Here is a 20,027-nt window from a genome sequence, read left to right on the forward strand (position 1 = left end):
AATGTACTTCTTTGTGCATAATGAGAAGTTTTAACTTCTAAGATCACATGATTGAATTTAATTGGAGTACACTTAGGATTGGTGCCGAAATTTGAAATTAGGAAGATAGAAATAGAAATAGAAATATATATATATAATGAAATTCCAAATAAGCATCCATTTAGCATTAATATACAATCAACAAAGACAAAAAAACATACAAAATCATTGTTTATTAATACATTAATGAAAAGGGAATTTGGTTTTTTTTTTTTTAAATCAAAATCATCTATTAAGGAATTCCCGTGCTAATTATCGCAATGATGGTCCTTAGTGTCCATAAAAAAATCATCTTTCATTTTTTTGTGAAGGTCAATTTTGAAGACATTCATAATTGAAAATGCTTGCTCCGTAGTTTCTCACTCTCTTCTCTCGGTTAGGCTACTTAAATGCTTCGGATTTTTTGTGTCTTTGATGTGTGCTTTTGTTGATGGGTAAAGGCAAAATTATTTTGTTTAAAATTTTTTAAATGGCTAGGTTTTTTGTTTTGGATTAAATTGGTTGATTATACTTTTTTTTTTTTTTTTTTATAGTTTTGCTACTTGTAAATTTATTTTTGAGCTAATTTTTTTTGGTTGGTTAATTTTGATTTATATTTTAGATCTATAAATTTTTTTATGGCCTTTAAAAGGATTACTGGTATTGTTAGAGGGAGCAAATGTAATTTTATTAAATCAAATTACTAAAATTAGTGCCTATATATACTAGTATTATATATATATATATATATATAAAAGGGGTGCCATTGCCCCCTAGTGCCACAAAATGCCTCCATCCCTGGGTACGCCACCAACATTCTTGACATGGTGGTTACTCTATAAGTACAAAATAGTCAAGGGGTAGACAAGGGTCCGACAGTAGAGGAAAGGGTTTGAGCTGTCGTCTGCCATAGTAGCAGTTTAGAAATACTCAAATCATACTAAAAAACTGGTACAATATAGTACAATATAAATTTTACACAAATTTACTTTAGGTATTTAATTCTCAAATATCCACTATTTCACATCTCTTTCTTTTACATATACTTTAGTGGGTTAAAATGTGGACATTTCCGCTTCAATTAGAGATATGTGTGAAAGAGTGTGAAAGAATTTTTATTTTTTTTCCTTTTTCTTTACCCTTTTACTAAGCACTCATTTGATATAGTTTATTTTAAAGATATTTAAAAATAAGTTTTTTTAACAAAGTTATTTCTAGGGGGAAAAAAAGAAGAGAAAGAAGAAACAAGATAACTAGGGAGGTAGGGGAAGGGGTTCAGTTGCTGCCACAGCAATTCATAAATATTCTAACCATATTCAAATAAAGGTATGGTATCGTACAATAGTTTACTGATAATAAGTATTGTGTTTAGATAGATTTGGATCATAAGTTCTTGTTAGTTTACTAATAAAGTCTCTTGTCGAGTTGTCCTTGAATCAGGAATTTGGTTCAAACTTTAGTTACCCCAAAAACCAATTAATCTTTTGACCCGATAATAAGTTTAAATTAAAATTTTATTATGTCTAAAAATTTATAAATAAAAAAACAACAAAACAAAGAAAAAGAAGAAAAAGAATTTGGATGGATTGGATTTTTATACTTTTTTTTTTTACGAAAAAAAAAATTGAAATTTCTATTAAAAATATAGTATAGAAATGAATATGAAATACAAACTAGGCCTAAATTTTTTAATTTAACCCAAAGAAAAACCATAAGATTAAAACCAAACAAGGTGTAAAACAAACTAGGCGTAAATTTTCTTGAAGACCACTTAAGCCATGTGGATGCCGTGTTGCTTTTCCACCCATCTACTTTGTATCCGCTTGCTTGGAATCCATCCATCATGGAGAATCTTTCCATCTTGGATATCGCCTTCTTCTTTATGTTTTGATCATCCATTATCTTAGTGCCGTCGCCCATGGCAGGTTTTTAGAAAACGAGTCTGTCTACCTTAATTTTATCCTCTTCAGTTGCCCCCTCACTTTATGGGTCTGTCGCTTTGTTTTACAGACGGACCCATGGAGTGACGGTCTAACTCATCTCTTGGGAAATGCATTCTGATTAACATGCTAGCCTAGAGCCATTAATGTTGTAGGGGCACGAGGCAAGTTTTTAGTGGTTAATCACTAGGACTGAAGCGTCCCTTTGTCTTCCGTGCCGTTCCTTCTACATATTTGTTGCTTTTTCCTTTCATTTTTACTTTCCACAACAAATTTCCAATGCCAGAGCGCTACTGTCTACTTGCTTTTTCAGCTACGTTTTCTCTGTTGCTTGGTGCGACCGTCTGCCCCGCCTTCTCCGTTCGTTTCTTTGCGTCGCTCAACTATAAGTACCCTTCTCTTTACGCAAAATTTTTGTTGTTTACTCTAAATATTGCATGCCTGTCGCCTATGTAGACCTATAGAGTCTTAGGGGTTTATCCGTCACGCGTAGGTGATAGATGTCTAGTGAGGCGTCGAGTGATCAATCATTTGTCCACGAAGGAGCAGGATACGATGAGGTGTATCTGTCATGTCAGGATGACCTCGACACCTCTTATGATGAAAGGAGTTCATCTACCAATTCTCCTTCCGCAGAGGAGGATAAGGACGTGGATGTGGTCGGATCAGAGGGTGATTCAAACAGTGAAGACGTATACTTTGTTGATCCTCCCATCCAATTCGTTATAGGTCCTAATAGCCTTAGGGAATTTATTCTTCTCCCTTTATGGAAGGTCAATGACTTCAACTCTAGCATCAAGATAAAACACTTTGAGACCCTTAGGGAAAGATACTAGATTCCTGTCAGCATCCCCATCCGTCTGCCTTACAAATCTGATAATGCTACGATGAGGGTGTCGAGGACATCGAGGTGTACGAGCAGATGTTTAAGGCGGGAATTAGATTCCCTCTAAGTGCTCTTCACCGCTGTCTACTTCAATACCTGGGGCTAGCCGTTACCCAGATCTCTTCGAATTCCTGGAGAGTCTTCCTTGGCGCAGAAGTTTTGTACGGAGTCTTGCCTAATGGGGAGTGTAGGATGACGGTGGAGGAGTTCTTCCACTACTAACGTCCATCAGAAATTAACCAGTCTAAGGGTATGTACAGTTTCCTACCAAGGAAGCCTGTACTTAGCTAGTGTGTGCACCCCTGATTCAAACAGAAACTGGAAGAGCCGATACTTCTTCATTTAAGGGGATGACTGGATGTGTCACTCCGACGACTAGGAGTACATGCCAGTAGACAAAACTTGGGGTATAATGCCTCCGTCTGGTAGGTGTCCGTCTAGTCTAAATTTTGTTTTTTATTATTTATCATTGTTGACTTAGCCGTCCCCTTTTTGCAGCTTGAGACTGTCTAGAGGTGACCTTGGGAGCAATGGAGTTTTCTGGAAAAAAATATTTAAGATTAAATTGTCAGAGAAGACGTGGGAAATACTTGTTACCTTGGACACAATCCACTGGTATTGCGATGGTCCTTAACCTACTACAGCAGCCCATCGCTACGATAGTCAAGTGCGCAGATGTAAGTCCGTTGCTTTTTACTTTTTCCATCATTTTTTGTGATTTAACCAACACTTTCTTTCCGTCTATTTTGATGCAGAAATGGAAGACGACAAGAGGTGAGCTTTCATCAAGCAACAGGCTGCTGCACGGAAGAAGTAGGAGGGAAGCCTACCTCCCTAGGGAACGGATCTGGTCAACCTGTCCATGAAGAGGAAACCATCCGACAAGACCGTCCATCCTTCTAAGAAGCCCAAGGTTACGACGGGGTCAGCCGTCGGGGTGAATCCTAATGCCAAGAAGCTGCCTCCTTTGCCTAATCTAGGGAAGGGTAAAGGCCTCATGACAGGTCACGTTCCCGTCACTGAAAAATACACTGTCCTCCTTCGTAAGGACTCTCAGTATGCACTTGAGTAGCTTTCGTCCGTCATCAAAGATGATGACTATAAGGACTTAAGCAACCATGCAACCAAGGCTATGGGGGAGACGGGTCTTTTTAGCATTGCACAGGTATGTACATCCATCCCTTTATTTTTTCTGTCAAGTTGTCCCCTTATTTTCTAACCCTTGTTTTTTTTATTTTTGCAGGGATGCTTATGATGAAGGGCCTGATGGACCATTGCCTATCCCAGGAGACGGTGGTGGATCAAGTAAGGGCGAAGGTGACAGAGGCAGAGTTTAGGGAGCTAAAGGCCTGGAAGGTGGTCTAGGAGAAAAAGCTTGCCGCGTCAAAGCAACTCCAAGGTGAGTTGGAGAAGCAACTAGAGGTGCTGAGAAAAGTCTTTGAGGACAAAGAATGAGAGATTAAGGACGCCAAGGATAAGCTCCGTCAGGCTAAGGAAGACGCGATACTGGAATATCGTGACTCCAACGCCCTCCTAAAAGAGCTCGATGGATTTTTCGCTGATGGCTTTAATGACTGCTTCCTTCAAGTCAAGGCTTCTTTCTTAGACCTGGACCTGTCCCATATTTCAATTAATGCCCAAGCCTAGACTCCAGCTCAGTCCATCTACTCCGAAAGCACCGATGAGTTATTTGTTAATGACACCATCGTCGACCTTCAAGGTGATGGGGAGACTGCTCCTCGTGAAGATCAAGCCAAATTTGTTAGGGACGAAGCTCGTCCACTTGAGGGGGACCAGACTGCTAAAGCGAAGGACGGAGAGAACCCCGTGGACCAACAATAGTCTTTCTTTTTTACTTTGATATAATTTTTCTTTTTTCGAATGTAAAGATATTTTGGAAGAACAATATTTTTGTCAACTTAACTATTGCCTATTGCTTTCTAGGTCTTGCATGTAGACATTTTCCCTTTATGGGCCTTTATAATATTTTAATATCCATCGCTCGTATTTTGATTATATATTTGCAATATATTCGTCTACTTTGGACTTAATACATTTAAATCATCCTTTGGGATGAACCCATCCATTTTTGGACTTAAATAAATTTAAGTCATCCCTTAGGATGAACCTGTCTACTTATGCGCTTAATAAATTTAAGTCATCCCTTGGGATGAACCCGTCCACTTGTGGACTTTATAGATTCAAATCATCCTTTGGGATGAACCTGTCCACTTGTGGACTTCATAGATTTAAATCATCCATTGGGATGAACTTGTCCACTTGTGGGCTTAATAAATTTAAGTCATCCCATGGGATGAACCCGTCTACTTGTGGACTTTATAGATTTAAATCATCCATTGGGATGAACCCATCCACTTGTGGACTTCATAAATTCAAATCGTCCCTTGGAATGAGCCCGTCCACTTGTGGACTTAATAAACGTAAGTCATCTCTTAGGATGAACCCGTCCACTTGTGGACTTCATAAATTTAAATCATCCCTTGGGGTGAACCCGTCCACTTGTGGACTTAATAAATTTAAATCATCCCTTGGCATGAACCTGTCTACTTGTGGACTTAATAAATTTAAGTCATCCCATGGGATGAGCCCGTCCACTTGTGGACTTACTAAATGTAAGTCATCCTTTAGGATGAACTCGTCCATTTATGGACTTAATAAATGTAAGTCATCCCTTAGGATGAACCTGTCCACTTGTAGACTTCATAAATTTAAATCATCCCTTGGGGTGAACCCGTCCACTTGTGGACTTCATAAATATTTATGTAGACAAACACATCACATATCTAAATAACTCCTCTTATTGTGATAAATACGCATGTAGAAATTGTTCTCAAAGAATAAAAAACTGCCTTTCGAGCTTAAAAAGTACTGCAGATAGTAAAAATTAACTAAAAGGAAATAAAATGGAAATAAGGAGTGTCGTTTTGCATGCCCTTGTCTACTGATAATACTTCTCCAGGTGCTCTGTGTTCCATGGGTGGTGTAACTTTTGCTCGTCTAGCAAGATTTCTTGTGGTGCCCATCACCTTCCTCAAGATGAGATCTCCAACTTGAAAGTCCCTATGTCTGACTTTGGAGTTGTAGTGCTTGACCATGAGGTCTTGGTACCGCACTAGCCTTTGCTCAGTGTTCTCCTTGACCTCGTCTACTAAATCAAGCTGAAGGCGCATAGCTTCATCATTCCTGCTCTCATCATAATTTTCAACTCTGTAGCTTGTGAGTTCAACCTCGGCCGTGATGACTGCCTCGCTTCCGTATGCTAGTCGAAATGGAGTTTCTCCCTTAGGTGTTCTTGCCGTCATCCTATAAGCCCATAAAACGCTTGGCAATTCTTCCGACCATATTCCCTTTGCCCCCTCGAGCTGAGTCTTGATAATTTTGAGCAAGGCTCGAATCATGGCCTCGACTTGCCCGTTGGCTTGAGGGTGGGTAGGTGATGAGTAATGATTCTTAATTCCTAATTGTGAGCAAAAATCCCTGAACGAATTGTTGTCGAATTGCTTCCCATTGTTTGACACCAGTACCCTAGGTATATCGTACCTGCAGATGATGTTCCTCCATACAAAGCTTCGCACATTCTTCTTCGTGATGGTGGCCAAGGCTTCGGCTTCCACCCACTTGGTGAAGTAATCTACACCTGTTAGGTTCTAAGACTTTAGGATCTAAATGTATTAGAACTTCAATGTGTAATGTTGGCAAACCATGATCAAAACTTAGAGTTTAGATTTAGGTTGCTCAAAGTGTGTTTATGTGTAAAGTTGGAATCGAGTAATTGCAGGAAATTATTGTTCAATTTCTGCAATGTTTGATCGATTGAAAATTAGACTCAATTGAACGAAACTCGTGCAGATTGTTTTTTTGCAGAATTTTCCAACTCAGCCCAAGCCCGTTTGACGTGTAGGGTTTTATGTCTCATATAAATAGAAAAACCCTAGCCATGTTTTAGTTGTAGTTGATATGCTGTATGTGTGAATCTCTTATGAAATCTAGAGGTGTTTACCTTCATGCATACTTAGGGTTATTAAGAGCAAGATTAATGTCAAGAAATTGGTGATCTCTTCAGTTGTTGTTTCAAGAGCTTAAAGAAAAACACAAGTGGGTGTACTCGTGGTTGCTGTGGATTTAAGAAAGAAGTAGTCAGTGGACTCGGAGCTGTCACGTGGTCGTAATAATAAGTTTTCTACTTGAGGTAGCATTAGGATGTTAGTGGTCTAAGTCCTTTTGTAAAACTTCAATTCTTTCATAGTGGATCTTGTTTTACCTTAAGGATAGGGTTAAATCCTCCCCAAGTTTTTTACCGGTTTGGTTTTCTTAGGTTATCATATCGTGTGTTATTTACTTTTCTGTACTGCTTTACATGGTATGATTTGTTTGTGTTAACCTAGATTTGAATAATTTATCTAAGTAATCACTTGGCTAAATAACTAGGTTAAACAACTTGTATTTTATAGGGTCTAAAAAGGAACAAGTGGTATCAGAGTGGGTTAGCTCTAGTGTTTAGATCCTTTGATCTAAGAGTTGATCTGTGACCCCTGTTGTCATGGAACACAGTCACTCTTTTGTGATCCCACCACACTTTGATGGAAACAATTATACCTATTGGAAAGTAAGGATGAAAGCATTCCTGAAATCTATTGATGAGACAGTTTGGAATTCCATTGAATACGGATGGGAGAAGCCGACTACTCTTGTAAGTGAGTGGCAAACTTCTTAGAAAGAAGTAGCCGCTTTTAATAGCAAAGCCATGAATGCTATTTTTAATGTTGTTTCTATGGAGGAGTTCAAGAGAATCTCAAATGTTAAGGTTGCTCATACTGCATGGAAAATTCTCCAAACTGTGCATGAAAGCACAAAGGCAGTTGAGATCAATAAGTTGCAGTAGTTAACAACTAGATTTTAAAACATTAGGATGTCTGATGATGAAATTTTTGATGAATTCTATGCTAAGCTTAATGATATTGTTAATTCTGCTCATAATTTAGGTGAAATTTATAATTAACCTAAAATTGTTAAGAAGATCCTTAGATCCTTGACTGAGGATTTTAGACCCAAAGTAACTACCATTACTGAGAGCAAGGATGTGAACTTCATCCCTGTTGATGGGCTTGTAGGATCTCTCCAGTCCTTTGAGCTAGACCCACCCAAGATAAACAAATCCAAATCAATGGCTCTTAAGTTAGATGATTATGTTGATGGGAATGGATTTGATAATGAACGGATTTAATGATGAACTCTCTTCTACAGAGATTGCATATCTTGCCAAGAACTTTAGAAATTTTCTTAGAAACAATAACAGAAGGGCAAGGGGCAAAAACAATGTTGAATTTAGGAATTTTAAGAGGAATGAACCCACTAAAGTGAACAATATTGATAAATCTAAAGAGAAAGTAGGTCAAACCTTTAATAATTCTTTGGGTCAACAATGTTTTGGTTGTCAAGGGTATGGTTATGTGAAATCAGAATGTCCTACATTCTTGAGATCAAAGGGTAAGGCTATGGCTGTAACCCTTAGTGATGATGAAGTTTCTGATCATGAGTATGGTAGTGATGAGGATGAAAACTTCATTGCTTTCACAGCTACTGCTGTAGTTGATGAAAGTGTTGTTGTTGAAGAAAGCCTTTCTGATAGGGAACTCTCTGAATGTGATGATTTGCAAGAAACTTACAATAAGCTATGCAAAGTTGTTGCAAAAGATGCAATGGATGTAGAAAAAGGTTTAAAGAAAATTACTTCTCTTGAACTTGATAAGAAAGATTTGTCGTTGAAATTGCTTGATGCTAGCACTTTAATTGATAAAGTGAAGACTGAGAACATGATGCTGACTGACAAGATTAAGAAATTGGAACTAGAATTATCTGTTGCTAGAGAACAAACTAATAAGTCTGCTAGTTCTAAACTTGATCACATGTTAAGTGTTCAGAAGTCTCCTTTAGACAAAACTGGTCTAGGTTTTGTAGAAAGCATCTCATTGTTTGAAACTTATTCCACAAATTTTGTTCTTCTTCTGAGCCTCCCAAGAGTGAGAGTGTCAAACCAGTAGACGTTACACCACCTCCTAAGAAGGTTAGAGTTGATCTTAAAGAATCTACTTCTAAGAAGCCTAACCCTCTTAAGGATAAGTTGCATGATAGACCGGTCTGGGTTTGTCATTTTTGTGGAAAGACTGGACATATTCGTCCAAACTGTTTCAAGTTGCAAGCAACAAAGCGAGTAAATAAGCCAAAAGTACCTGTGCCTCAAGCACAAGATTACATGGTACTTATTGGTGAGTTGATAAAGGCATTAAACCTTTATTCCAATCCTAGAGTTGCTGATCATTCTAATCAGAATAGTAAATCCAATGCTAGAGTTGCATCTAAAAGATTTTGGATGCAAAAAGCTCAATCTAATTAAGTCTTTTTGACATGGTCCTTGTGCTTCATCTCTCTATTCTTTGTGATCATTCTTCTTTTGTATTTTTGGATTCCTTTAGGATTTGCATTGCATAGCATTCATACATTTCATGATAAGTTGTTTTTGTCATTCCTTATTTTTTAAAAAAAAGGAAGGAAAAATGTGTTTTGCATTATTTTTTTTCTTGAACTTATAATCAAGGTTGACTATATTATCTTTACATAACATATTTATGTACATTTTTTTAGCTTGGATGTGCTTATTTTATTGCACTTTGCTAGTTTTGGCTATGTTGTGTATGTTGTGTGGGAGTTGTTTATAGTTTTTGATCACATGATCTTAATTTTGAAGTCACATGCTTTTGATTGTAAGGACTAAAAATCCTAAGAGAAAGGCATAAATAACCATCTCATCATTGTTTACTAGCCAATTATGAACACCTTAGTGCATATCATATGATTTTGTGCTCGAAAAAGTGTAGCACATGCACAAAAAGAACATAAGGTGTAGCCTCGGTTTAAATAATAAAAATTGGTTTGTACATTATTGGGTATTATGAATTCAAATTGAAATAAAATTGGTGTGTACATTATGAGGCAATACAAGAAACTTCCATGATTGCAAGCTTGTTTTTTAAGAGATGTGGGAGTTATATGATGTAACTCTTTAGGTGATAGTCACTTTCAAATTCATGTGATGAACTCTGTAGAAGTTGTGATTGATTACTATTTACTTATCATCTCACATGTATCTCATGCTTTTGCTAGTTGCACACACTACACAAGTTATTCTTTGCTAAACTTAGTACATGAAATTGTGTGTGAATTTGTTCTGGCCATCCAATATTACATGTTGCTTGATTTTAATATAAAATATGTTAAAAGTTTGAGTTTTGGGGACAAAAGGTTGAAAATCTTGTTTTTGGAAGATTTGGGTCAAACTCTGGTGTTTTTGAAAAACTTTTGAACTCATACTCATGCATTTCATTCATGAATTATAGTGGTTTGAGTGGTTCCTACATAAAACTTGCTCTATTTTTCAAAATTTTCAAAATTCCAGTTTTTCAATCGATCAAATGTGTTTTTCGACCGATTGAAAATGCGATAAAAACCTTGGTTACAATCTGCCTAGCTTAATCGGTGCTCGATTGGTGCTGGATCGATCGAAGTTGCTCTTTGATCGATTGAATCTAATTCTCAACCGATCGAAAATCGGTCTGTGAGTTTTTAAAAAGATTTCTCTCACATGTTCTTCATACTTTTCAAATCTTTTCAAAATCTCCTTCCCTCTCTTTACTCGACCAATCCAATCTAAGCCTTTTTTGCCACTTTCTGCCTCAAAGCTTCAAACGGTTTTTGTCTTCTAGCTTGAGTAAGTCTCTTTTACCCTTTCTTTTTCATTAAAATCATATTTTTAATGCATTTACATGCATTTTTCTCTAAAATTTCAAACATGGGATTTTTTATTTTTGGGTTGTTTTATTTCCAATTTGATTCATAGGTTCTTGTCTCCAGATGCTATTAACTCGATCCTCATGCTTTAATTTGATTAAATTTGTGTTTTGGGAAAAACTTGGAATTCTAAGGCTTGAAACTACATGAAATTGGAGATTTTGTTCAATTGGCCAAAATTTGGTAAAATTGACTTGCGTAATTGATTGATTATGTCATTATATGATGATTTCTATTTAGTGTAATGATTAATTACTCAATTTGGTTAAATTTTTGAAATTGGGTTTTTCAAAATTTGGGGTTTTTGTTCTAAAACTCTATGTTCAAGTCAATTGTTGATTTATAATTTTTAATTGAACAAATTTTAGTGCATTAGAGCATGCATCATATCTGCATTTCATTACATGCATCATATAGATTGTTATTTATTGAGTTTTTATGCTTTAACCTTGTCTAATGCAGTCTGCCATTGTATTTCTTTTTGTTTTTGTTTTCCTTTTGTGTCTACTCTCTTAGCACTATGATTAGGAAAACTAGGGCCAATAAGAAAGCTTCCACCCCCTTTACCCCAGGCTTTGATAGTGAGCGATTTAAGGTTCAGAAAAATCAAGAGACCTATGAGAAACTTAACATATTTAGGTCTATTTGGGCTGAGAGAAAGGTGCTTTTCGATGAGCTTGATGGGGAGATTAGGAGGAACTTTAAGCGTAGGGCTGGTTACCTATTAAGGATATAGAGTACCCTCCTTCGGCTGCCTTGATACGAGAGTTCTATTCGAACCTCTTTGTCCACTCCGATGCCTCCCACATTCATTATGTGACAAGTTGGATAATGGGTGAAGAGTATACCATTACTCCTTCAGTAGTGGCCTCCGCTCTTGGGGTACCTTTGGTACGACAACCAATATACCCTTATTCTAAGACCCCTCCTCTTGATGACATTATGTCATATCTCACTGATACTTCCATTGAGTGGGGTACTAATCCTCGTATTACCTCACATGAGCTTACTGAGATTCATATTTGTTTTTCCGGATTTCTTGTCATTCTATTTGGCCTATTTCTCATTTGCACACCATTCCTCTTGAGAAATGTGCATTTTTGTATGCCCTTGTGACTGATGCTCCAATGTGTTTTCCGTCTCTTTTCATTCGTTCTTTGGTTGAGGTTCATAGGAGTAGTTTTAAGACACATGTTCTTTTCTTCCCTTTTTTTATTCATAGGATTTTATTACATTTAGGTTTAGAGGATTTTACCGTGTCTGAGCCCCTACATATTATAGCTCCCATAGGTGCCACCTTCCTTAGGTAAAGCTCTAAACACCCTAGAGTAGAGTCTTCCATAGGTGCTGCAGCTCAACCTCCTTCATCTGGTGACCCTTCTGCTGAGGCTTATGTCGATCCCACTGCCACTGTTTATTCTCCACCTTCTGCTTCGGATTATTCATCCATTCGGGGTATGTTGGATACTGTCGTGATCGTTCAGGTGGCGCATGGATAGCTTTTGGTGGATGTGCTCATGGAGCTTTAGGCTTTGCGTGCAAATTTGGCGAGTGTTCGGCGGTCTACTCTACTACCTCCTTTTGATGATGAGCCTTGATTGCCCTTTGGAAATTCGTCACAAAAAGGGGGAGTACATATTAATGGAGATAGGGGAGATTTTGATGTTATTGAGCTTTGGAGCTTCTTTAGATTGTATCTAGGTGCTTCTTGATGTATTTATTTTTTGGCTCATGATGTATTTATTTCTTATGGGATGTATATGTTAGGGGGAGATACTTTGTTTTATGTGTTTATTTCTATTATTGTTTCTTGTTTCACATGTGTTACATTGGATATTGATTTATATTATGAGGTTATTCATGATATATGTCTTTTAATTTTCTGTTTTGTAATTTATTTCAGTTTTACTTGTATTTTCCACATATGGGTTTATGTGTTTGTTGAGTGTTTTAGGAATATACAGGTTTATTCAGTCGTGCTACTGTCTACATTGGCAACTGATGGATAGTAGTTAGGTTAAATTCTTTATTGGGCATGTTTATTGTTTATTGGACTATTTTGTAACTTTGAGCATTTCAATTTTGGTAAGTGTTTTGTCACAGATTGCCAAAGGGGGAGTTTGTTAGGTTCTAAGACTTTAGGATCTAAATGTGTTAGAACTTCAATGTGTAATGTTGGCAAATTATGATCAAAATTCAGAGTCTAGATTTAGGTTGCTCAAAGTGTGTTTATGTGTAAAGTTGGAATCAAGTAATTGCAGGAAATTACTGCTCAATTTCTACAAGGCTCAATCGATCAAAAATTAGACTCGATCGATTGAAGCTTGTGCAGATTGTTTTTCTGCAGAATTTTCCAACTCAGCCTAAGTCCGTTTGACGTGTAGGGTTTTATGTTTTATGTCTTATGTAAATAGAAAAACCCTAGCCATGTTTTAGTCGTGGTTGATATGCTATATGTGTGAATCTCTTGCGAGATCTAGGGGTGTTTACCTTCATAGATACTTAGGGTTATCAAAATCAAGATTGATGTCAAGAACTTGGTGATCACTTCAGTTGTTGTTTCAAGAGCTTAAAGAAAAATACAAGGGGGTGTACTTGTAGTTGCTGTGGATCTAAGAAAGAAGTAGTCCGTAGACTCGGAGCTGTCACGTGGTCGTGGTAATAAGTTTTCTACTCGAGGTAGCATTAGGATGTTAGTGGTCTAAGTCCTTTTGTAAAACTTCAATTCTTTCATAGTGGATCTTGTTTTACCTTGAGGATATCTAGGTTAAATCCTCCCAGGTTTTTTACTGGTTTGGTTTTCTTGGGTTATCATATCGTGTGTTATTTACTTTTCCGCATTGCTTTACATGATATGATTTATTTGTGTTAACCTAAATCTGAGTAATTTATCTAAGTAATTACTTGGCTAAATAACTAGGTTAAACAACTTGTATTTTAAGGGGTCTAGAAATGAACAATACCGACTACTAAAAATTTCAGCTACCTAACTGCTGTTAGGAACGGTCCCATGATATACAACTCCCATTGAGCGAAAGGCCATGAGGTTGTCATTGGGGTGAGCTCCTCTATTGGTTTTCCGATGAGATTGCCAAACCTTTAACACTTGTCGCAAGTTTTAACGTATGCATGGGCATGCTTCTGGATGGTAGGCCAATAGTATCCCGCCCAAATCAGTTTATGCATTGAAGATCATGATCCTGAATGGTTCCCGCGGATTCCTTGATGGACTTCTCTCATGACATAGTCTTTTTCCTCAAAGCTAACACACCTCAGGTACGGACGGGAGAAGCCCCTTTTGTAGAAGATGCCTTTCATTAGCACGAATCATGCTGCCTAAACTTTTAACTTCCTAGCGACCTCCTTGTCATCTGTTAGCATACCGTCTTTTAGGTAGGAGGTTATTGGTGTAATCTAGTTGCTTTTGGAACCTATCTCCTACACACTAACGCTATCTATTAATGGTGAATTTTGAACAAAGGACAGTACCTGACTAGGGATGGGCATATGATCTGCTGATGCAACCTTAGCAAGAAGGGTCGGCTTGCTCGTTCTCCTCTCTTGGGATTTGAACAAACTTCGCTTAGAGGTGGTTTGTTCGCTTCTTTACTTGCTCTAGGTACTTCTTCATCCGTTCACCCTTGCACTCGTAGTCGCCATTTACTTGACTTGTGACTACTTGAGAGTTGCTATACACGACCACATTTGCAGCTCCCACTCTTTTGGCTAGATCCAGCCCTACTATTAAGGCTTCATACTCCGCTTCATTATTGGTTGTAGGGAAATCAAGTCGGACCATGCATTCAATCTCGTCCCCTTTTGGGAAATGGAGTAATATACCAGCTCTGCTTGCCTATCTGTTGGACGACTTGTCCATGTGGACACTCCATTGAGGCTGCGCTCTTGCCCCCTGGCCTTCCATGTTGGTGAATTCTGCGATGAGTCTACAGCGACTTGCCCTTTCATGGTCATTCATAGGCAATACTGTACGTCGAATTCACTTAACTCAATTGCCTATAGCGCCATCCGTCAAGTTGCTTCAGGGCTACTCATTGCTCTCCGCAGAGGCTTGTCTGTTTGGACAACCACAGTGTGGGTCTGGAAGTATGGCTTGAGTTTACAAGCTACAGTCACTAACGCAAAGGCGAGCTTCTCCATCGGGGGGTACCTCTCTTCTACACCTCAGAGCGCCCGGCTAGTGTAGTACACAAGCTTTTGTACCCTATCTTCTTCTCTGACTAAGGCCACGTTGACAACCGCTAGAGAGACGGCCAGATAGAGGAACAATTCTTCCCCTGGTTTTGAGGGACTCAACAATGGTGGGGAGGATAGGTATGCTTTTAAATCTTCGAAAGATTACTAACATTCAGTCGTCTACTCAAATGACTTCTTCAATACGCAGAAGAAGGGCAGGCATTCGTCCGTTGCTCTTGAGACGAATTTGTTTAGTGCGGCTACTTGCCATTGAGGCTTTGTACTTCCTTGATGTTTGTTGGCAGCGTCATCTCCATTATTGCTTGTATCTTGTCCGGGTTGACCTCAATACCTCTCTGGGATACCATAAACCCCAGGAATTTTCCAGCCGTCTCCCCAAATGCGCATTTATTTGGATTCAGCTTCATGTTGTAAGAACGAAGGGTATCAAAGGTTTCCTTGAGGTCGTCTAAATGGTCATCTTCCTGTTGGATTTTTACCAATATGTCGTCTACATAGGCTTGAACGTTCCTCTCAATCTAATGTGCGAACATCTTGTTCATCAACCTTTGATATGTGGTGCCCGCGTTCTTAAGCCCAAATGGCATTACTTTGTAGCAGAAGAGACTCTGGCTGGTGATAAATGAAGTTTTCTCTTGATCAGCTTCGTCCATCTTGATTTGGTTGTAACTAGAAAATGCGTCCATGAAACTCAGCAACTGGTGTCTTGCTGTCTAATCCACCAAGATGTCAATCTACAGAAGTGGGTAGCTATCCTTAAGGCATGCCCTGTTTAAGTCCGTGAAGTCCATGCACATCTTCCAATTCCTGTTGGCCTTTTTGACCATCACCACAATGGCTAGCCAGTCGAGGTGGTATACTTCTCGTATGGCCTTGTCCCGCTCCTACGCGAACACCCGTTTCTTCTAGCGGATGGGAGAAAAAGAGGGCAATACATTCAACTTGTGGACTATGACCAAAGGATCAATTCCAGGCATGTCTTCATGCCTCTAGGCGAAGACGTCCTAGTTCTCCTTTAAAATGCCGTGAGTGCTTGACAAACTGGTAGACTAGTAAAAGTGCCGATCCTGGTCATTCGTTCAGGCCTAGAGTCATCAAAGAGTACCTCTTCCAACCCCTCCACAGGCTATGTCATCGTCCATTGTTCTTCTATGCATATGGTTTGAAAATGATCGTCCATTTCCAGCATGGCAATGTAGCACTCGCGTGCTGCGACTTGATCTTCTTGTACCTCTCCTACTCCATAACTCGGTGGAGAATATGATCATCATGTGGTAAGTTGAAGTTACGGCCTTCCATGAATTAAGTGTAGGACGGCCCAGGATGGCGTTGTAAGCAGACGAACAATCAACAACTAGGAATGTGACATCCTTGGTGATCTGTTAAGGGTAATCATCGACTATTACAAGCAAAGTGACCGTACTGAGGGAATGTACTCTTGTTCCTCCGAATCCAATGAGTGGCACATTAGTTGGAACTAGCCGTTCTCTCTCAATCCTCCTCTACTGGAATGCCGGGTAGTAGAGTATATTAGTAGAACTCCCATTGTCCATAAGGACCCGGTGAGTATTGTAGTCCCCAACCCATATGCTAACTACAAGAGTATCGTCGTGTGGGTCTTGGAGACGTCGAGCATCCTTCTTTATGAACCCAATTATCGGGTTGTCAATGTGTGCCATCTTTGGGACTAAACCTGTCAGTTGGACGTTCTGAACCATCCTAAGGTAGGTCTTACATGCCTTCATGGTTGAATCGGAGGTTGTGGTGCCCCCTACAATCATCCTTATGTCTCCTAGGGGTGGCCTGGAATGCTCATTTTCCCTCTGGGTGGATTGCTCTTGTGGTTGATCTGTTCTTTCCTTATTGATGAATCTTTGCAATTTTCCTTGTCTGATAAGGGCTTCTATCTGCTGCTTCAAGTCATAGCAGTTGGATATATCGTGACTGTGATTGCGGTGAAAGTGGCAGTACTTGTCTCTGGACCTCTTGCTGGGTCTCCTTTTAACTTGCCAAGAAATGTCAAGGCTCTTTCGTTCTTGATCTACATTAGGACTTGGTCAAGTGGGGCAGTTAGCGGGGTGAAGCTCGCAAACCTTCTAGTGGGGGGTTTTGAGCGCCTATCCTCCCGTCTGTCTCCAATCCTTGTTGTCTTCCGTCCTTATCCTACCGTGCTTCTTCTTGTCTTTCCTTTTTCTTGGACTTCTCTTCTCGAGCGAGCAACGCGTCTTCCGAATTCATGTACTTAGTAGCCCAGTAAAGTACATTTGACATGGTTTTTGGGCCTTTTTTTTATAAGGAAAATAAAAACTTCCCCTTCCGTAATCCACTAGTGAATGCAACCACGAGTATCTTGTCGTCGACTTCATCAACCGAGAGGGCCTCCTTATTGAAGCAGGTGATGTAAGACTTTAGTATCTCATCCTCCTACTGCTTGATGTTCATCAAGCATGCAGTAGACTTCTTATACCTGTGCCCCCCAATAAAGTGCGAAGCAAATTGGGCGCTTAACTCCTTGAAGGTACTGATGGAGTTTGGCGTCAACCTGCTGAACCATACCCTTGCAGGGCCCTTCAGCTTAGTGGGAAAGGCCCAACACAAGATCTCATCTGCCATGCCTTGCAGGTGCATAAACCGACTCCAAGTGGTCCAAAGGATCCCTTGACTCGTCGTAGGTTTCTACTTGTGGCATATGGAACTTCGGTGGAAGGGGGAATGAAGTGATGGGTGTAGTGAAAGGCGAGTCCATTCAATGGACTAGTACGTCGAGGTTGTTTGATACCCGTCCTCTTAGGGCGTTCATCATGAAATCCATCTATTCCTTCATCATATGCATTTCTACAACCATGTATTGCAGAGCCATATCCATGGCGGATAGACGGCTTGTATCCTGTCGCTCTAGTCTGCTTAGGGCGTTGCTGCCTTCAAGCCCTTCTTGATCCCTTCGCTCGGTGCTGGTACCTTCTTAGTCCTCCTCCTAAGTAGTAAACCCTGCGTTCTTTTGGCATAGCTGTTCCTTTAGGTCATAGTTTTGCTTGGTGAGGCGTTCCATAGTCGCGGTGAGGGTCTGAACTTGTCTTTCAAGCATGGTGGTTCGTGGTTCGTCTCCTTTATTATTGTTGGTGGTTGCCATTGAGTGAGTAAGTACCATGCAACTCTTTGTCCGGAAAGCAGGAGTATGGCTTACTTCCTTCCCCACAGACGACACCAACTGATGATGCTGAAAATCGTCAATAAGATACATGGTCCCTATGTACTCTTAAACGAGACCTGCGCAACAAAAAAGAAGACCCTACAGAGAGTATCGGTGTGGTACTAGCCAAATATCCTCCGAATGTTCAGTTAGAGAACTTTTACAACTCTAAAGTGCCAGAGCTAGGGTGAATTATGCGTACCTTGATTTTTGAGGGGTTTGAGTTTTTATAGTAGTGTAGAACTGACTTTTGTTTCTTGGTGAAGAAGACATTTCCTTGTGGGGGAGATTCTCATAAATGTACATATCTTGCAGGATTCTTCCTATATTGGGATTCCATTGACTAGGGTTATTCGTAAGGCACAAGACATTTTCATTTGAAGTTTCTTGAAGACCACTTAAGCCATGTGGATGCCACATGGCTTTTCCACCCGTCTACTTTGTATCTGTTCGGTTGGAATCCGTCTATCATGGAGAGTCCGTCCATCTTGGACACGACCCGTCGCCTATGTCTTTATGTTTTGATCATCCATTATCCCAGTACCGTCGCCCATGGCAGGTTTTTAGAAAACGAGTCTGTCTACCTTAACTTTATCCTCATTGTGTACAATATTGAATATTCATTAAGAAACTTGGTCCTTCCACTTTGAAAATTTTCTTATGATACCCACCTGCTCTTCCAACTAAACAACACTATTCTTTGAGGAGCTAGCAAAGGTAAACAAGTGCATTTGCTCTTTGTGGAACAAAAACTCAAAACACAAACTATTTTCGAGAGGTCTGTGGTTTTTTTAGCCTCATCGGTCAGGACAAGTATGACCATAAGAAGATGTGCATGGCCATGGCCTTTCCTATTGCAAATTGCTATCTCTTCACGGACAATTTTAATTCTATTTCTTTTTTCTTTGTCTTTTTTTGGTTTAAAGGAAATATAATGTAACTAGACAGCCAAAATGGCTAAGTTAGTGGCAGCATACATGCCTACAAAAGCTTTCCCCATTTTTATCTGCACACACTAAGGCAGAAATCTCATCAGATGGGGGGTAATCAAAATTTACAAATTCTTCCTGCAAGTTGCAACCTTTCGTAGCAAGTGCATCAACACATTTATTTGCTTCTTGAAATACATGCTTCACCGTGGTATGGGGAATCTTGTCCAGCAACAATCTGCAATAAAATAGCAAGGATGAGTATGCTGCATTAGGGAGGTTCCTGGAATTAACTAAATCTAAGATAACTTTCGCATCAAGTTCCACTTCCAGATTTTGCACACCGAATTGTATGGCCATTTGCAAACCATCTCTGAGGGCCCAAAATTCTGCTATAATGTTTGTGGTTGACCCAATACTCCTTGCAAAACCCCTGACCCAATTCCCTGCACTATCTCTCAAGACTCCACCACCTCCAGCCCTCCCTAGATTACCACACGAAGCCCCATCTGTGTTCAATTTAAGCTAGTTAGAGGAGGGCTTTTCCCAGTGCACCGGGATGACAACTATAGTCATCTTCTTGTTGATTTTCACCACACAGTAATAATATTCCATTGCTTGGCTTATGCACGATCTGTGCAAATTGAGGTTAAGGGGGTTATTCTCAAAAGCCACCTTATTTTAACTCTAATTCGGTAATTCCACTGTGATATCAATAATTCCTATGATTTTACCCAAAAAAATAATTCCTACTATCTTTTCCCATGTGGAGAGCTAGTGTGACACAGTGGATTCGTGTTGCCTTGGTCCACCTTTCATGCGACATAGTTACGAACTTACAAGCACAAAAAAAAAAATTATATAATAAGTTTTTACCAATTTTTATCTAGATTAACAATATGTAACAAAACTTAATAACAATCAAGTTAGTAATGCCTTATTTGGTTAAAAAAAATTTAATATCACTGTTTAAGTGTTATAGA

At 39.2% G+C, this 20,027-nt stretch overlaps 1 protein-coding gene across 1 annotated transcript; it reads right to left on the reverse strand.

The window, feature by feature from the left end:
* Nucleotides 1-5,753: 5,753 nt before the first annotated feature.
* Nucleotides 5,754-6,263, reverse strand: LOC142635564 (uncharacterized). Its single transcript, XM_075809701.1, has one exon. The coding sequence runs from the start codon at nt 6,261-6,263 to the stop codon at nt 5,754-5,756; it is 510 nt and encodes a 169-aa protein (XP_075665816.1).
* Nucleotides 6,264-20,027: the final 13,764 nt, after the last annotated feature.

The sequence above is a fragment of the Castanea sativa genome, chromosome 5, assembly GCF_040712315.1.
Source record: "Castanea sativa cultivar Marrone di Chiusa Pesio chromosome 5, ASM4071231v1".
Lineage (NCBI taxonomy): Eukaryota > Viridiplantae > Streptophyta > Magnoliopsida > Fagales > Fagaceae > Castanea > Castanea sativa.

Coding starts and splice junctions, on each gene's coding strand:
- LOC142635564 (XM_075809701.1), bottom strand. CDS start 6,263: ATGATTCGAGCCTTGCTCAAAATTATCAAGACTCAGCTCGAGGGGGCA.